The 19,248-nt window shown below is 39.9% G+C and overlaps 1 protein-coding gene and 1 pseudogene across 1 annotated transcript in view; both read left to right on the top strand.

Annotated features, from left to right (window-relative positions):
- The window catches only part of LOC126249289 (uncharacterized), a 28,416-nt pseudogene extending 17,689 nt beyond the window's left edge, over window positions 1–10,727 (top strand).
- A 2,556-nt stretch (window positions 10,728–13,283) lies between these two features.
- The window catches only part of LOC126249635 (trafficking protein particle complex subunit 5-like), a 55,613-nt gene continuing 49,648 nt past the window's right edge, over window positions 13,284–19,248 (top strand). The window contains exons 1-2 of the mRNA XM_049951312.1: window positions 13,284–13,501; window positions 13,883–14,059. Of these exons, the coding sequence (XP_049807269.1) occupies window positions 13,902–14,059 (158 nt within the window). The 5' untranslated portion in view covers window positions 13,284–13,501; window positions 13,883–13,901. The remainder of the gene's footprint in view (window positions 13,502–13,882; window positions 14,060–19,248) is intronic.

Consider the following 19,248-nt stretch of genomic DNA (forward strand, 5'->3'; position numbering starts at 1 on the left):
ACGTTAAAATTGGTGCTGTGATGGAACAACTGTCTGTAATACTGCAGTAGTTGTCAGATCTTCGATGTACAAGATTAACTGTAAGTTTGTCTTTCCCACTGTCAGTCCAATCATCTCGCTCTTGAACTTACATTTGAATAGTTCTTCTTCGTATTGTTTTATTAAAATTCTTTTTTCTATCGTCTATCCTTATTTTCTTAGAATTTCAAACATTTATTCACCACTTCATCGGAAATCTACCTTCCTGACAGTTGAGTGTATCACGACTCTTCCCACTGCTGTAGGAATGTAATAGGCAGGTTCTTTATAATGGCCATATGTTGGAAGAAACTCTGAGAAGCTGTACCAGAAAATATAACTCTTAGACCTTTTAGGGTAAAAAATCTTATCTCGTGTAAAATGTGCTGTCTCTTGGACTCAACAGAAGCAGTTGAACTGTGAAGTCTGCCTCTGACATTGCCAATGTATGAACTGTTACGGCTCTCTCTCCAACATCTGAAATGTTAAGTCCTTTAAGGAATTTGTATGAGATAATAAAATACACTGCAAATTGCAAATATATTATTTATTGTATACAACTTTCATACATTGTTAACATACATTTTGTATTTTGTGAACTGTGAAAACTAAATAACCATCGTAAAAATACACTGTCCTTCTGTCCTTTCTACATCAATCCTATTTATCACTCTGTGATACTTTAAAAACAGCTGTTTTTATACACTTTAAATTCAGCATGTATTTCACGCAAACCAATTGGAGCTCTAGTAGACTTAGGAATACCATATGTAAACTCCACTTGTGTGGAATTTCTGCTTATATGAGTAGTACTAGTAGACTTAGGTACAGCACACATACACACATCTATGAACACACACTTAACTCCTCATCCATCTATGAACACTCACTTAGCTCCTCGTCCTCATTGTGCATTTCATGTTCCAATGGATACTTCATAACATCATCAAAAAGTTGTTTAACATACATTTGTCATAGACTGAGTCACTCCCTGCTGATACATATTTGCATTATACAGGCCACACAGATTCATGACACCTGGACGCTCTAAATATGTACATTGTGCTGGTTCTTGAAATGTTAACTTCATCATAAAACCCTCAAAGATGTTGATGATGGATGCATAGTTGCACCGAAGAAATTGATTTGTCAAGCTGATGGTTTGTACTCAGTTGTCATACAATTCGCGATGTATTTCAGCTTGCTGCGTAGTTGACCCCACTCCATATCACTGAACTATACTTTTGTTCCCCACCAGACATTGTGTCAAATCGAAAGAGTTGCACCAGACGAGCGGTCTACCCGACGGGAGGCCCTCATCACACGACATTTTATTTTAATTCTCTATTGCCACTACAACTTCGAAGTCTCTGTCACCAACATTAACATGTTCAGTTCTTTGCAGGTCAGTTGATAAGTAGTCGTGAAGAACAGCACTCTGTAACGACTTAGAAGACACTTGATGAGTGGTGCAGGCATTGGATGCAGTGGAAAATCGGACTCTTGAACAGTTCCATATCCTGCACCAATATATCAGGTGCTGAACCAGGGAGTTTGTCTGCATGCTGACTTGATTTCTGCTTCTGCTGCTGCTTGGATGTACTTGATTTCCACTCAAACGTGCTGCAAGCTGCATCAGGGAGGATGTCTATGTGCTGGCTTGATATCTATTGCTGCTGCTCCCATTCATGAAATGAATCAGGCACTGCATCGTCTATATCAGCGATCTGTTGAACTGAGGGAGAAGTAAAAGAAGACCATGATAAACACACACACACACAAACATGATGAATAATAAACACTGATAGAGAGGAGTGGTTTAATACTTACAATCGAGGGTGCGATTTGTTTCATCTGCCTGGAGGTGGTAGATCTCTGATGACACTTCATGATACGATGATCCGCCTTTCGTTATGGAGTGCAGAGCACAAAGGGTGGGTTTGCTTGATGGCTAGTAGGCCTGTATTGAGGATGAGTGGTGGGTGTAGATGACCACAGCATTATGGGAATTGGGACAACTATTTTGTACTGCATTCATGCCCCAAGGTCAGCCATGTTGGATTCTAAGCCAGGTGCTGAGAGTTTTGTTTTTGTTCTCACTCAATGCCTGGACTCCAACCAGGCTGTGGAAACCAGAAATGTTGTTTGGTAGGTTTTTAAGTGTGGAAAACCATACTGTGCTCAGTATGGTTTTCCATATGTGCAGATTTGCTACAAAAGACGCCAGCTCAGAACATCGGCAAGGCGTGACAGCGAATGAATATCTCCACCTGCTGTGGTAGCCCACTTATACTTTGGCGCCACGGCTCGGCGGTGCCTTTGAAGCCATGAAGCAAAGGAGGGCACAGACGATAACATCAACGCCAGAAGAATGAAGATTATACATAAGAACAATCATCCTTTAATGTCAATTGAGTACATGCAGTACATGTTGTAATCTGTTGCGGGCTACAAGTTATGAGAAATCTGTATCGCCCACAGTTGTAAAAGAAATTGTCAGTGGACACTTTGCAACTGCAATACAGAAACGTTATCTCAAAACTTATTAAATCATTTTAGCAGCTTGAATAGATGAGGGCTATCTTTCAGCATCCGCCTACTACAAAAGGTGATAATGTCACATGTCAAAGGCTAGGGGCACTGCATAGAAGGTCCACTACAGCAAATAGATTCAAGATCTGTAACTGGAAGATACTTGTAAGGTACAAGTTGTCATACGCACCAGCATGATGGCAGATCATGCATGAAGTGGAACACACCATTACGAATAACATCCACCCCTTATACCACAGAGCTCACACTGATATTCCGTGAAACGCACATTCTCTCTGCATCATCTATCTCTGGTGGATGTCATGGCCGGCGGGATATTAATAAACTCAGTGACAGATCCAAAGCTTTGTTTAAATTGAAACCTGTGTCCCTGTTTATCAGGTTTTATGATATCTTTATCTCAATAGACTCCTTTATGATACTGTCCCAGAAACTTGGCCTTTGTACATGATACTGCTCTCATCGTATTTCATTACATTCGACGTAATGCTCAGCGACAGCTGATTTGCATGGTTGGTTTAGTCAGGCTTCTCGCTGATGTTTCTTGCAGTTTTCCTCGACTTTTCTGATAGTCTGCCCCACGTAAGACACGCCACATTCGCATGGGATGCTTTAGATATCCGTCTTTGAGAGACCTAGATCTTCTTTACACAGAATACTTTTTATCTGAGTTGAAGGGAGCAGCATAGGAGTGTGAGACAGAGTGATTCTGTGGGTCAGTGCGAATGAGGTGGGAGTGAGTAAATGATTATCATCTTAGGTGTTTCCTCCTCACTGTGTGACAACAATTTTAGCCATTTTATCCACATCCGTTTCCTTTAACATATATAACGGCGCTGATAACATCGCCATTGAGCGTCTGTAGACTCCAGCCACACACACACACACACACACACACACACACACACACACACACACACACACACGAGAGTGAAATACACTAGATGCCATATTTCTGTAGGAGTCCACTGACCTTTCCGGATTTTTGGCCAGCATAAACTAGATAAGCGGGTTTTGGCTTCTCATCCTCAGTCTCAAACTCAATCTCTTTATGAGACGTTCTTGACTTTGACTATGTCTCCCATTCAGTTTGGTGATAGGAGTACTCATTCCTTTGGAACACTGTACGAATGTGTTACAGTTCATCACTAAGTGTATGAACTCAGTAGACCAGTCTTTAGCACTGAGTTTCTTTGTGATGAAATCAGTATCATTATGCAGACGCCAAGTTTATAGTACAGCATAATTATGGGGTCTCTCGAAATAAAGTTCCCATAAAATGTATTAAACAGGAAAAGAAGTTTCAATTGAAACAAGGTTTGGGGTCCAACGCTCAATTTATTAAGATCTCTCCAGCCATCACATCCGTGTTGAGAGAATGTGCGTTTCATGGAATATCAACGTGAGCTCTGAAAAATATAAGAGCATCAAGCGGACGTTGGGAGTCGAAATCGACTATAAACAGCGGTGCAAGATCAACAACAGTTCACAGTCTGGTTGGAGTCCATGCAGCGAGTTAACATGACTGCAAAACTCGCAGCACCTAAAGAAGACAGCTGGATTGGTCCTTGAAATATTGTGCATAAAATGGAAACAGTAACTCGGATGAACACCTGGAAGCACACTATTAATCAATCATGCAGAGATACCCTGAAAGTTTCCCCATTATTTTTCCATGTCTTACCTTCTCTATTATGGAATTCCACTCTCCCATCACAATTAAATTAGCGTCTCCATTAACTATCTGAATAATTTCTGCTACTCATCGTACATTCTTTCAATCTCTTCATCATCTGTGGAGTTAATTGGCATGTGAACTTGTACTGTTGTGGCAAGTACTGGCTTCATGTCCGTCTTAGCTACAATAATGCATTCGCTATGTTGTTCATATTAGCAGACACACATTCCTTCTTTTTATCCCTTTTTGTCTACTGCTGCATTACTTCTATTTGATTTTGTGTTTATAACCCTATACTGACCTGACGAGAAGTCCAATTCTTTGTGCCATCTCACTTCACTAATTTCTGCTACATCTAATTTCAACTTACATACTTCTCTTTCTAAATACTCTAACCTCTGTACCTGATTAAGGGATCTAACATTTAACACTTTGATCCATAGTATATCAGTCTTGTTTTTTCCTAATGCTCCTGAGTAGTCCCCACCCAGAGATCCAAATGGGGAACTATTTTACCTCTGGAATATTTTACTGAAGAACATGCAATCATTATTAAGCCATACAGTAGGGTGTATGTCCTCGGGAAAAATAATGCCTTTAGTTTCCCCTTGTTTTCAACTATTTGCACTAACATAACAGCAAAGGCATGTTGGCTAAGGCTCTATGGCCAGATCAGTCATCCAGACTGTTGACCCTGCAACTACTGAAGAGGCTGCTGCCCCAAGCCACTACACCATAGCAATGTCCATAGTTCATGGGTGAATAGAATCTATAAATACAAAAAGACATATCATAAAGTATGATAATAATGTATGTTTTACTGACGTTCATCTGTGTGTCTGAATGTATAGTTTCATTTTAGACCACAAATTTCTGGTGAAAATCTGTATTTCCACAACATCATTGGCTGTACGACATTTGGAAACATTCTGTACACTAGCCCCTAAATTTGATAACAAGTTGCAGTTCTCGTTATCACTGCACACTTTCTTCACACGTATAGAAGTGTTTTTTCAGACCAGTCTTCCAAAATGGAGGGAATAAATGCTCACAGAATCCTAAGCTGTTAGCTAGAAACACAAATCGCCCTTATCTCGTTGGTGACTTATTCTGCTTCCTCGTTATAAACATAAATATTCGTTAGTGAAAGGTTTTCTAATGTTACATACAAATTAGATCTCTTAGGATCACAGTTTACTTAAGTATATGAGTTTCAGACAATTTGTGTTTTTTCTCTTATCGAGTATGAGAGTGATACGGATGAGCACATAGGGACTGACTGATGTTGTGGACAGCCACCTCACAGTATTGAATTTTACAGGGGAAATAGTAATTCTGCCACTATAATGGTGAAATTGATTCCCTTATACTGTGTGTCCTATTCTTATACACTCATGTGCGGATAATACAGTAATCTACACAGAGAACCAACCATCTGGTTCATGTGTTCTAACCATATGACTCCTATCAAATAAGAGTGTTTGAATGATGTCATTCAACTTGTCTCTCATGGTCGCTTACTGATGTTCATTGTTGGATGTTCAGTTGTAGTTCTGTCCAATAAGCAGTGACACTCCATGTACAGACAGTGTGGTACTGCAGGACCACCTCCTTCCATTTCACATTATTGTACCCTCTAGTATAACGAGTCATTTTTCCTTTAATTCTTTCTTTATATTTCAACAATATACAATTTGTGAAGTTAATGTTAGTAGTCAGTTCTCAGTTTCTGAAAAAGATAAGAAAAATTTCTGTATGTAATTGTGAGGTTTACAGTTCCAGCCATGTAATGTTTGGCTGTTCTGCACATGTAGACACAGAAGCTGCATGAGAGGCAGTGACTGAGACGGAGCACTGTTGCTGATGTGGAGCCTACCAATGAGTGCTTGTTGTAAGATACTTTTTTATACTCTGCGTCTGTTATACTTAACAACTGAATGTGATAAAGCATAGAATTATAGTATTATCCTGCTTCCAGTTGTTCTCTTTGATTCATTTTTATTTTTTTTATTTTACGCAAAGTCATGGCATTGCATCCCCAAGAAATAAGTTCTGTGACTGTCAGTCAATTTCAATAGCTAAAGTTTTCACAGCTTTTTCTCTGTCGGAAAGTTAAGGTTAAGTAAAGATGTCGTTCAACAATTGATATGCTAACCAGTGAAATGACAAAAATCATGGGATAGGTATATGCTCATATACAGATGGCGGTAGTATAGAGTACGCAAGGTACAAAAGGGCTGTGCGTTGGTGGAGCTGTCATTTGTACTCCGATGACTCATGTGAAAAGGTTTCCGACATGATTATGGCTGCTTGATAGGAATTAACAGACTTCGAATGTGGAATGATAGTTCGAGCTAGACACATGGGACATTCCATTCCGTAAATCACTGGGGAATTCAATATTCCGAGATCCACAGTGCCGTAAGTGTGCCGATAATAACAAATTTCAGGCATTACTTCTCACCATGGGCAATGCAGTGGCTGACGGTCTTCACTTAACGACTAAGAGCAGCGACGTTTGCATAGAGTTGTCAGAGGTAGCAGACAAGCAGCACTGCATGAAATAATCGGAGAACTCAATGTGGGATGTACGACTAAAATATCCATTAGGACAGTGCGGCGAAATCTGGCGTTAATGCGCATGGCAGTAGACAACGAAGCGAATACCTTTGCTTGTAGCACAACATCGCATGCAGCATCTCTCCTGGGCTCATGACCATATCCGTTGAACCCTAGAGGCCTGGAATACAGTAGCCTGTTCAGATGAGTCCCGATTTCAGTTGGTAAGAGCTGATGGTAGGGTTCGAGTGTGGCGCAGACCCCATGAAGCCATGGACCCAGGATGTCAACAAGGTACTGTGCAAACTGGTGGCGACTGCATAATGGTGTGAGGTGGGACTGGGACTGGGACCTCTGGTCCAACTGAACCGATCATTGACTGGAAATGGTTATGTTCGGCTGTTTGGAGACAATTTACAGGGATATGGACTTCATGACACTAAACAACGATAGAATTTCTATGGATGACAATGTGCCATGTCACCAGGCCACAATTGTTCACAACTGGTCTGATGAACATTCTAGACAATTCGAGTGATTTGGTCACCCAGATCGCCCAACATGAACTTCCAGCGGTTTGTTGAGTCCATGTAAAGTCGAGTTGCTGCACTACGCCAGGTAAAAGGAGGTCTGACACGATATTAGGAGGTATTCCGTGATTTTTGTCACATCAGTGTATCTCAGCCAGGCAGAAGCAACAAGAAGCATATGTTTGTAGCTTTAATTGTGATTGGTAAGAATGGAAAAATCGGCTTTGTGCCTGTGAAGCAAAAAATACACTGCTTTGTTTGTCGTGTTTGCCGTTTGCAAGTGATTTAGTGTGACAAAACATGGTTATTGAAGAAAATACTGGAAATGGATATGAAGTCAAAGAAGCATGTTGATAAAGTGATTTCACTGTCATTTTCGGAACTGTAGGTAATAGTGAGAAACCAACTTTTAATCAATGAACATAATATGAAGGTTAAAAATAATCATGAAATTTTGGCCAAAATAGACCGCATTTTTTGTGGAAAATTTGAAACTGCCGTATATGTACATGATGATAAAGTCAACTCAGTAAAACCAGGGGTATTTGCAGGATCAGTAAGTTTTGCATCTAAATTTAGTTCAAATGTGAGAAATCATTTAGATACAAATGCAGACTTCAAGGGTGTTTCTAACACCATTCAGAATGAAGTACTTGTACGACTGCCTACCACCAAACTACCAAGATGAGATAAGGACAAAAATAAGAAAAGCTGAAAAGCTTCCTTTGTAGCTGTCATGACTGATTACACAATATATATTTCAGAACACTCTCAGATAGTCCTTGTTCTATGGTACATATTGAATGTAGAAGTATTTGAATGTTTTGGGAGGTTCTTTATTCTAGAAAATCAAACTGCAGTTGGTATATAAAAATGTATTTTAGAACAACTGGAAATAGTCCTTCAAGGAATTGGACAAAAACTGATAGCTCAGAAGTTTGATGGTGCAAATGTTACAACAGGCGGAAGTTCAACCAAAAATAAAAGCAGTTTCTAGTAACATGCTTTTAATTCAATAATGAGAAATGCAGAAAGTATTATACAAAATGAAAGAATTTTTTCTCTAACATTATGGCTATTCCAAAATTCTTCTCAAGATCAACATAACTTGTGTCCTTTCTCAAGAAACACCTCTACAAGATGGAACTTCAACATACAGACCATAAACAAAGTTCATAAAAATTTGCAACCTATAAAGAAACTGACTTACTGAAATTCAGTCAGCATCAAACGCAGATCAACTCGTTGCAAAAGCAGCACAAATTTTATAATACTTAAAAGACAAAAATTTACAGTTTTACATGGAGTTTTGTCACTGGGTTATGTCAAATGTTGAAGTAATTTACAACCAAAGCCCACTGTGAGAAATTAATGTCTTTGAAGTTAATGAATATACACTCCTGGAAATGGAAAAAAGAACACATTGACACCGGTGTGTCAGACCCACCATACTTGCTCCAGACACTGCGAGAGGGCTGTACAAGCAATGATCACACGCACGGCACAGCGGACACACCAGGAACCGCGGTGTTGGCCGTCGAATGGCGCTAGCTGCGCAGCATTTGTGCACCGCTGCCGTCAGTGTCAGCCAGTTTGCCGTGGCATATGGAGCTCCATCGCAGTCTTTAACACTGGTAGCATGCCGCGACAGCGTGGACGTGAACCGTATGTGCAGTTGACGGACATTGAGCGAGGGCGTATAGTGGGCATGCGGGAGGCCGGGTGGACGTACCGCCGAATTGCTCAACACGTGGGGCGTGAGGTCTCCACAGTACATCGATGTTGTCGCCAGTGGTCGGCGGAAGGTGCACGTGCCCGTCGACCTGGGATCGGACCGCAGCGACGCACGGATGCACGCCAAGACCGTAGGATCCTACGCAGTGCCGTAGGGGACCGCACCGCCACTTCCCAGCAAATTAGGGACACTGTTGCTCCTGGGGTATCGGCGAGGACCATTCGCAACCGTCTCCATGAAGCTGGGCTACGGTCCCGCACACCGTTAGGCCGTCTTCCGCTCACGCCCCAACATCGTGCAGCCCGCCTCCAGTGGTGTCGCGACAGGCGTGAATGGAGGGACGAATGGAGACGTGTCGTCTTCAGCGATGAGAGTCGCTTCTGCCTTGGTGCCAATGATGGTCGTATGCGTGTTTGGCGCCGTGCAGGTGAGCGCCACAATCAGGACTGCATACGACCGAGGCACACAGGGCCAACACCCGGCATCATGGTGTGGGGAGCGATCTCCTACACTGGCCGTACACCACTGGTGATCGTCGAGGGGACACTGAATAGTGCACGGTACATCCAAACCGTCATCGAACCCATCGTTCTACCATTCCTAGACCGGCAAGGGAACTTGCTGTCCCAACAGGACAATGCACGTCCGCATGTATCCCGTGCCACCCAACGTGCTCTAGAAGGTGTAAGTCAACTACCCTGGCCAGCAAGATCTCCGGATCTGTCCCCCATTGAGCATGTTTGGGACTGGATGAAGCGTCGTCTCACGCGGTCTGCACGTCCAGCACGAACGCTGGTCCAACTGAGGCGCCAGGTGGAAATGGCATGGCAAGCCGTTCCACAGGACTACATCCAGCATCTCTACGATCGTCTCCATGGGAGAATAGCAGCCTGCATTGCTGCGAAAGGTGGATATACACTGTACTAGTGCCGACATTGTGCATGCTCTGTTGCCTGTGCCTATGTGCCTGTGGTTCTGTCAGTGTGATCATGTGATGTATCTGACCCCAGGAATGTGTCAATAAAGTTTCCCCTTCCTGGGACAATGAATTCACGGTGTTCTTATTTCAATTTCCAGGAGTGTATAACAAATTTCAAAACTGTGATCTTAAAATAAAGGAACGCAAAATATTGTGAGAATCCTTCAAAAAGACTCATGACAGAAGCTAACAAAGTGTGTTCTTACACTTTCGTTGATATAAGGGACATATTCTCCCACTAAACACTTGCTAGCTGCTAAATTTTTCAACAATAAATGGTTTACTAGTTTTAAGAATGAACATCCTACAGAAGAAGTATTACTGATTTACAAAGAGAGGCTTGAAACTGAGCTAAAATAATCCTATTACATATCTGATATTCATTAATATTACAAATTAATTAATTACCTGAAATTTTTCCTTGAGAATAATCTAGATAATGTTCTTAGTGGAATTATGAAACTGATAAAAATCTTCTTGACAGTTCTCATGACAACATCAGGAGCAGAATGCTTCTTCCAATCACTGAAAGGAATAAAAAATGTTCTAAAAAACACTACGAATTCCTTAGTTACCATCCAGATATTGTTAAGAAAGTTATTGATCTTTTCACATAAATTAAAACAAGAAGAATTGATTTCATTTTTCAATGAAAAGATCAATCTTGAACTTTAACAATTTAGGTTAAAGTAAGTAAAAAATGTTTGATTTTGTTATTTTAGGATTTTATTAATTTTCTGAATACATTTTATTTTTAAACATGTTGGTTCCTTTTGCACAATTTTAATTCAAAGACTAAATTTTCTGTAGGATCAACCCCACTAATTTTAGTTACGAGCTGCCACTCATAACAAGCCAGGTTAAATAGGGTTTAATGTCTCATTGGTGACAATGTCATTAGAGACAGAGCACACGCTCAGACTGGGGAAAGATGGGGCAGGAATTCAGCAGAGTCCATTGTCTTATCACTGTGCCACTTCACTCAATCTAGTTCTGTATGGTCTGGCTACTGATACATTATATGCTTTAAATTACTAGTTCAAGGGAACTACTTATATTGCAAGCTTAAACAGTTACATCATTTGATAAAGACATGATTTCATTGCAGATAGGCTACATGTCATGCGTCTAGCAATACACTGTATAAAATAATAGTATAGTTTTCTTCAATAACTTTCGTTGTATTCAATGACAATGTCATGTCTTATGCTCCGAGAAATAATCGCTCCTTGCCACTAGAAACAGCCTTCTAGCTGATAAGACAGTGACCATCGAAACATATAATGGTTGGGGTAGAAATTTTGTGACTGATGCAAAATTATATCTGTGTATCGTTTCTTGGTGTTGCTCTCCCTAAATTTGGACTTTCGAAACGTAGGCAAGTTATATATGGGATTTGTTAAATGTGCTGTGGCATTACAGGGTAATTTTTTTATTATTCTTATAAAATGTGTATGTTAGTGCATTTTATTTCCAGGCAAAGAATTAAAATAATATACTACACAGCATATAACGGTGTCAAGTGTTTTAAACATTTCAGCGTATATACAGGCACTCTTGGACACCCGCTTTGAAGAAATCATGGGAAGGTGAAATGTTGCTGTCCCAGATGCGTGCCCAAGAGATAAAGGAATAACCAGAATATTCTCTGTGTAAATTTATATTAGATAAAAATTAACTCTCTTTTGTTTCAGTGCCTTATTATATCACACTGACCACTGAAAAAGAATGTGTGCAAGTTCTGTAAATATCGCGTGAAGTCTGTGCTGTGTTTTCACGTGTTTTAATCGGTGTTAAGTATATCTGTGACAGAATAGGGTAACCAGCCTAATATTTACCTCACAGTTCAATTAAACTTCTGCGGAATTTATGATTTAATTACATAAGTTGATTAATTTGTATTTCCGATAACCTTTATTTAGAAACGATTAATTTTCCTTACTCTTGACTGCACGACCATACTCTGCAAAACGATGTGTTAACCAAAGATTTTAGAAGTCTCTTCATAGTGGACAACCCGAAACAGTTTCCTGTGACGATTGTTGGTGGAAGTCTGTGTTTTTGTGTTTGTCCTGACATATTTTGCCACGAACATGGGAAATAAGCTGTGAGTAAAGCCAGACTTATAGCTATGGCTTGACAGTACTGTTAGGAACTGAAATGCTAATACCGATAAAAAAACAGTAGAAATCATGGTGTTAACTATTACTGCCATATTTGTTTTGTGTCCATACTGGTATGCTATGTGTTTGACAAACTTGGCGATGGTAGGGTGGAGGGAGGGGTGCGTTGGTGACAGCGAATGTAAAAACATTTATGTGTAATGGCATACCGTGCGTTATGTGCATAACACAGACAGTATTCTTATTATACATACGAGGAAACTGTTTCAATTCCGCTGTCAAACGTGCGCCATGTTCCTCTCACGTTGTAATTTCTTTTTATGATATAGTAAGATAGAATCTTTCTTAAAACTGAGTTTGTATGTTGTAGTTACATACGTATGAAACACTATTTCTGAAGTACTCTTCTTGTCATACTTGCTTCTTTCACTCCAGGCTAACCTCGTTTTCGTAATATTTCCTTACAACGCGTTACTTGTTTAGCATTATTTCCTCCGTCTAAATTGTTCCGGTCTTTAAAACAATATGAGGCATGTGTTTATTTGTAACACTCAATGTGATTTTTGTTCTGAAACTCTCGTGATTCTGCCACCGTGTATTAGTTCGGTTACAGTATGTAGCGGATTTAAGTGTTTGTCTTTATTCTCTACACACCTTGTTTTACATGAGTAAAATTTCTTACCAACAACAGAGAGTAACGCATATATTACTTAGTAAAGAGCAAGGTTTATGCAAGGGGGTATAATACTTCAGTTGGGACATAAACGTTTGTTACTGATACATGAAGCATTACACTCCAGAAAGTTTCTTCAGACGAGTTTTTTATACCAGAAAGTGCAGAAAAGGTTTAATGCTAGCAAGAGCAGAAATGGTATGCGACATCTCCAATGAAAGCTTGAGGCGAAATCCGCACAATTTTCACGAAGTAGGGCAGTGTACATTAAAAAACCTTTCGTTGCAGTTTAGCTCGTTTTTAAATTTATACGACGAATTATTTTTGGAGAAAAATTTCATGGGGAGATAATATGCTTACGATAAATTGAACGTGTTAATTTGTCTTTATGAAACTGCAGTTGGTAGTGCGTCTTGGACTGTTAGTAGCCATCCGTGACAGCAGCTTGTTTAATGTTTACAAATGGAGGAGGTAGTGGTGTGACTATGGAGTTGATGATGAATGTAAACCGAATGGATTTGTTATTGTCATGGTATGGCTTTAATTAGGTAGCAAGGAAGTGTTCAGAAATGTAGAACGGCACGTAAGATTTCCTTGAGTGTTCGAAGCAGGAAATTATGCGTTGGTGTTACCGGCTGAACAGTTGAATTTCGGTCAGTTTAATTTTTCTTATTTTACGTTTTAACATTTTAACGCTAATACATAGACGTTAAGGTATCTGAATTCGGCATGTATTACCGAATATGGACAGCACATTACACCTTATGATATTACGTCTCACGAGAGCGGAATTTTGTTCTGTTTCATTTGTATTGGAAAACTACATGGGTGCAGTTATGTATAACCACAGTAAGAGCACTAGTGGTTGACCTCTTTTTTCTTGGTTTTTAGAAAATTAAGCACTGAAATTTGCAGTTATAGTTTTTTGTTTAGGAACAAGGAGCTGTTCTTTGTTGTTGTTGAAGAGCTTCAATGTAACATTCATATTGTACTTGTATATGCTGTCTCATTATAATTTACGTTCTGATTTTTAGAAGTCGCCCAGAATCCATTATGAACCTCTCAAAAATTCGCACGAGATCAAATATACTGGACAAGCCACTTAGTCGAGGGAAGGGTGAAGTTAGTCTTAGCTGTTATGCTTTCCTATTCTCAGAAATTGTCCAGTACTGCCATAACAGAGTGCACACCATTCCAGAACTACAGGGCAGGTGAGTATACTGCAATAGATCTAGTTTTCTCTTTTGTTACTACTTTCTCTAAAATATAATTTGATTTGGATATATATAATACAGCGAGACATCCATTCGTGCTAAATTTACACAGAATATAGTAAAATGTGATAGTGATGCTCCTAAGAGTGTAATAAAACAAGTTATCAGTGACACACTGCTGCTGCTCCATGACCTAAAACTGCGACAGCATTTCTGTTATCCAGGTTTTTGTGTTGGTGACACTAGCTATTTTATTATGTAAAATGATTCAGACAATGCTATGATAGCTGGAGTTAAGTGTGTATTTAAGAAATTTTGTCTGGGCTGCATAGCATAAGTTTATTTGCTCAATTATTATGTCATGCAGTGGTATGGCACATGTTAAATACATTTCAAATATATGTACTGTACACATATATGCAACATATCTGAAACAGGACCAGACAAGGCAAGGTTGGGGCAGGAAGTCTGCTATGTTGGGGTGGCAGGACTACTGCTAATCCGCAGTCTTCTAATGCCGTAACATCTCTAGAACCTACAATTAGCTCAATCCCTACACACAAACTACAAACAGTAGCAGCATTGGAACACTAAAACTTTGTTCTGTATGTTTTTGAAAAAGATGTTAAAGCTGCAATCAACAGTAGGCCATACATCTAGTGTTATGGTCTTCATTAGGAAACCTTTTTTTGCCAAGATTGCAAGAATGGATATATAGATTATTAATTTTGACCAGTTAAATGGCCACCTTTACATCACAATTAATATATTTCTGGGCTATTGTGCCTTGACTGAATAGCTTTCACATTTTAAGCCAAAGTTTTGTCCCCATCTGGGGAGGCCAATTTGCAAAGGGGATTGAAACTTCTTTTTGTGTCCGTGTCAAACCCTGGCTCGCCACTGACTGCAGCAAACTTCCATTTGTGTGCTTCCACACAGTGGGGTGACATCACATGGTTTGACTACCCGAGCATAGATGGCTGTTGTCGACTGCAGTCATCCACTATTGGTGTCACAACATGTGGGAGATTGGTACACAACTTCAACACTGGAATCCAGGTGTCATTCAATTTCATGTCGTCCACCTTTCTATTGAAATTCCTGGCATATTTTATAATCTCTGTGGCCTACATTATAGCCTTTCATGGTGTCTATCTGTGGCTGCCATTATTTCAATTCTGTGGAAATAAATGTCTTGATCTCTTAGCTGCAAAGCACGTTCCGTACCAGGTGATCCGTCAATCAGTTTTGCTTTGGCTCTTTTCTTTTTTTCATGTGCACCTCCCCACAACTATGCGGAATCCTATAAATTCATGCTTTTGCCACTGATTGGCAAGCATCCTTGGCCAGTTTCAGGTGATCTTGTATCTTTTCGGTGAGTTTATAGATTACCACGATCTATTTTTCCTATGCACTCAGTAATGTCCTTAATTAAAGGCAGGAAAAATGTCAGTTTCAGTCACTTGTGCATCATTATGATTTCAGTGCAGTTGTCTTGTTGTTGTTGTGGTCTTCAGTCCTAAAACTGGTTTGATGCAGCTCTCCATGCTACTCTATCCTGTGCAAGCTTCTTCATCTCCCAGTACCTACTGCAACCTACATCCTTCTGAATCTGCTTGTTTTATTCATCTCTTGGACTCCCTCTACGATTTTTACCCTCCACGCTGCCCTCCAATACTAAATTTGTGATCCCTTCATACCTCAGAACATGTCCTACCAACCGATCCCTTCTTCTAGTCATGTTGTGCCACAAACTTCTCTTCTCCCCAATCCTATTCAACACCTCCTCATTAGTTATGTGATCTTCCCATCTAATCTTCAGCATTCTTCTGTAGCACCACATTTCGAAAGCTTCTATTCTCTTCTTGTCTAAACTATTTATCGTCCATGTTTCACTTCCATACATGGCTACACTCCATACAAATACTTTCAGAAACGACTCCCTGACACTAAAATCAATACTCGATGTTAACAAATGTCTCTTCTTCAGAAATGCTTTCCTTCCCATTGCCAGTCTACATTTTATATCCTCTCTACTTCGACCATCATCAGTTATTTTGCTCCCCAAATAGCAAATCTCCTTTACTACGTTAAGTGTCTCATTTCCTAATCTAATAGCCTCAACATTACCCAACTTAATTCGACTACATTCCATTATCCTTGTTTTGCTTTTGTTGATGTTCATCTTATATCCTTCTTTCAAGACACTATCCATTCCGCTCAACTGCTCTTCCAAGTCCTTTGCTGTCTCTGACAGAATTACAATGTCCTCGGCGAACCTCAAATTTTTTATTTCTTCTCCATGGGTTTTAATACCTACTCTGAATTTTTCTTTTGTTTCCTTCACTGCTTGCTCAATATACAGATTGAATAACATCGGGGACAGGCTACAACCCTGTCTCACTCCCTTCCCAACCGCTGCTTCCCTTTCATGCCCCTCGACTCTTTATAACTGCCATCTGGTTTCTGTACAAACTGTAAATAGCCTTTCGCTCCCTGTATTTTACCCCTGCCATCTTTAGAATTTGAAAGAGAGTATTCCAGTCAACATTGTCGAAAGCTTTCTCTAAGTCTACAAATGCTAGAAATGTAGGTTTGCCCTTCCTTAATCTAGCTTCTAAGATGAGTCGTAGGGTCAGTATTGCCTCACGTGTTCCAACATTTCTACGGAATCCAAATTGATCTTCCCCGAGGTCGGCTTCCACTAGTTTTTCCATTCTTCTGTAAAGAATTCACGTTAGTATTTTGCAGCTGTGACTTATTAAACTGATAGTTCGGTAATTTTCACATCTGTCAACACCTGCTTTCTTTGGGATTGGAATTATTATATTTTTCTTGAAGTCTGAGGGTATTTCGCCTGTCTCATACATCTTGCTCACCAGATGATAGAGTTTTGTCAGGACTGGCTCTCCCAAGGCCGTCAGTTCTATTGGAATGTTGTCTTAATGCTCTTTTTTCCTCAGTGGACAAATAACCATTCTTGAGCAATGCATTGGTGAAATGTTTTAATTCTGCATCAAGCAGCTGTAGTTTGCAGATGTACCTTGCTCTATCTGCCAACGTTTTTATGATGCCTCGATTTTGTTGTGTGTGTGTGGTTTGAATCCTGATGTGTGTGATGGTCTGTGTGCATAGGTTGTTAGTAATCCGTGTGGATTAAGCTACCATCTTCTTTCTTGAAAACCCGAACAACAAGAAAATTAAATCTTCCACCTGCCTCCTGCTCCATGGTAAACTGAATCTTCAGATTGATCCTGTTGAGGTGCTTATGAAGCTGAGCTAGTTTCATACTGCAATGTCTCCACAAAACAAACTTATCGTCCATGTACTGGATATTCAGTTTCTTGTTGGCTGTTTCCAATGACTGATCCTCATATTTATCCATTAAGAAATTCTCTGTGACTGTGCTTAAGGAGCTCTCCGGAGTGACACGATCCACCTTTTCATAGAATCATTGTTACACTTGAAATATGTGGCTGTGAGGCAATATTTAAAAAAATAGGCAATAACGGGAGCAAAAATCTGATTCAGCTGTTGCAACACCTCATTGAGCGCAACCATAGTAAATAGCAATACCACATCAAAACTAATATGTCCTCTGACTGGACCACTATGCCATTTAATTTAATGATAAAATGTGCCAAATTCTTGATATATGTATGCTATTTGCCCACATACAATCATAATAATATTGTCAAGAATATGGCACTCAAATAGGTTCGTGAAACAGTAGCACTCACAATAGGTCTTAGAGGAACATGTCCATTGTGAGCCATTGGGAACCCATAAAGTCTTGGTTGCAGTGCAGCTGAATTGAACAGACTTTCATGAATGCTCTGTTTGGTAGAGGACTTTATCAAATGTTCAAAGAACTTTGTCAGTGGTGTCTTTACTCAGTTTCATATGTGTTTGCTGATCTAATAATTTGTTAATCTTACAGTGGTAGTTGGTCACATTCAAAACAACCGTTGCATTTCTGTTGTCAACAGAACATATTTTGCAGTCAGGAGATTGCCTCATTCAGTTTGGCAGGACACAAGTACTGGCAGCCACAAACAGATACCATGAAAGGCTGTACAGAGGGGCTGTAGAGAGTGTAAAACACCCTAGGAATTTTAGTAGGAAAGAGGAGGGTGTGCAATAGAATGACATCTGGATTCTGGTGCTGAAGAAGAAATGTACCAGTCTTCCAGCATGGGATGATAGCAGCAGTAGATGATGGCAGTCGACGCTGGCAAGTTAACGCTCAGGTATTCAAAACGTGTGACGTTGTGCCACTGTGCAGAAGCATGTGTAATTGGAATTTTGCTGCAGTCAGTATCAAGCCAGGGTGTGAAGCGGACAGTCAAAGAAGCTATGATGCCCCTTGAAAATGTCCTCAGCTGATGGGGTCAAAACATTGGGTTTAAATGTGGAATCCATTTGACCACGACACAGTAGCCCAGAGCACTTTATTTACTGTGAGATTTCTGTCCATGAAAGTTCACATTTTACATCTTCAGATGACATAATAGAAAGCAGTATCTACAATGATTGCTGAAGCAGGCGGTTTGTCGTGATCGTGTTTGCAATACCAAACTCAGAAATCGTGGTAATGATATGTAGACGTTAGATACATTAGACACCATTTCATTGCACAGTATAACATACACCATAGTGATACAATGAGACAGTATAAGGAGCCTTCTTGTCTGCTGACTGTATCGGATGAAGCTATCCATTTGACAGCCTGTCGGTGTAAATTCTGCTTTCTATTATGTGATCTGCAGATGGCCATTTAACTGGTCGAAAATAGTAATTGATGTATTCATCCTTCCTGTCTTGGCAAATAAAAAGTTTTGTTAAAGAAGACTAAAACGTTGTATTTAAAGAGCACCTCCTACAGCACTAACATTGTCAGGTAATTACAACAGTACTTCATTCATAATATAGCACAAATCTCCTTGCATGTGATTCTTGTCATCCAGTTGATGCATTTGCAAATGCATCTGGATCAGAGATAACAAGAAACCATCAGCAGAAACATCTACGAATCAACTGAAGTTTGGTACGACCCATTTGCTGTGAGTTGTGATAGAACTGTGTTATGTTGTTTGGGCAAAACCGAAGATCGCTTTTGACCTGTGACGTCATCAGTATATCAGACACGCCTTTTACAATTGTATAGAATATGATGAACATGATCT

Source organism: Schistocerca nitens, chromosome 3, assembly GCF_023898315.1.
Source record: "Schistocerca nitens isolate TAMUIC-IGC-003100 chromosome 3, iqSchNite1.1, whole genome shotgun sequence".
NCBI classification, from domain to species: Eukaryota; Metazoa; Arthropoda; class Insecta; order Orthoptera; family Acrididae; genus Schistocerca; species Schistocerca nitens.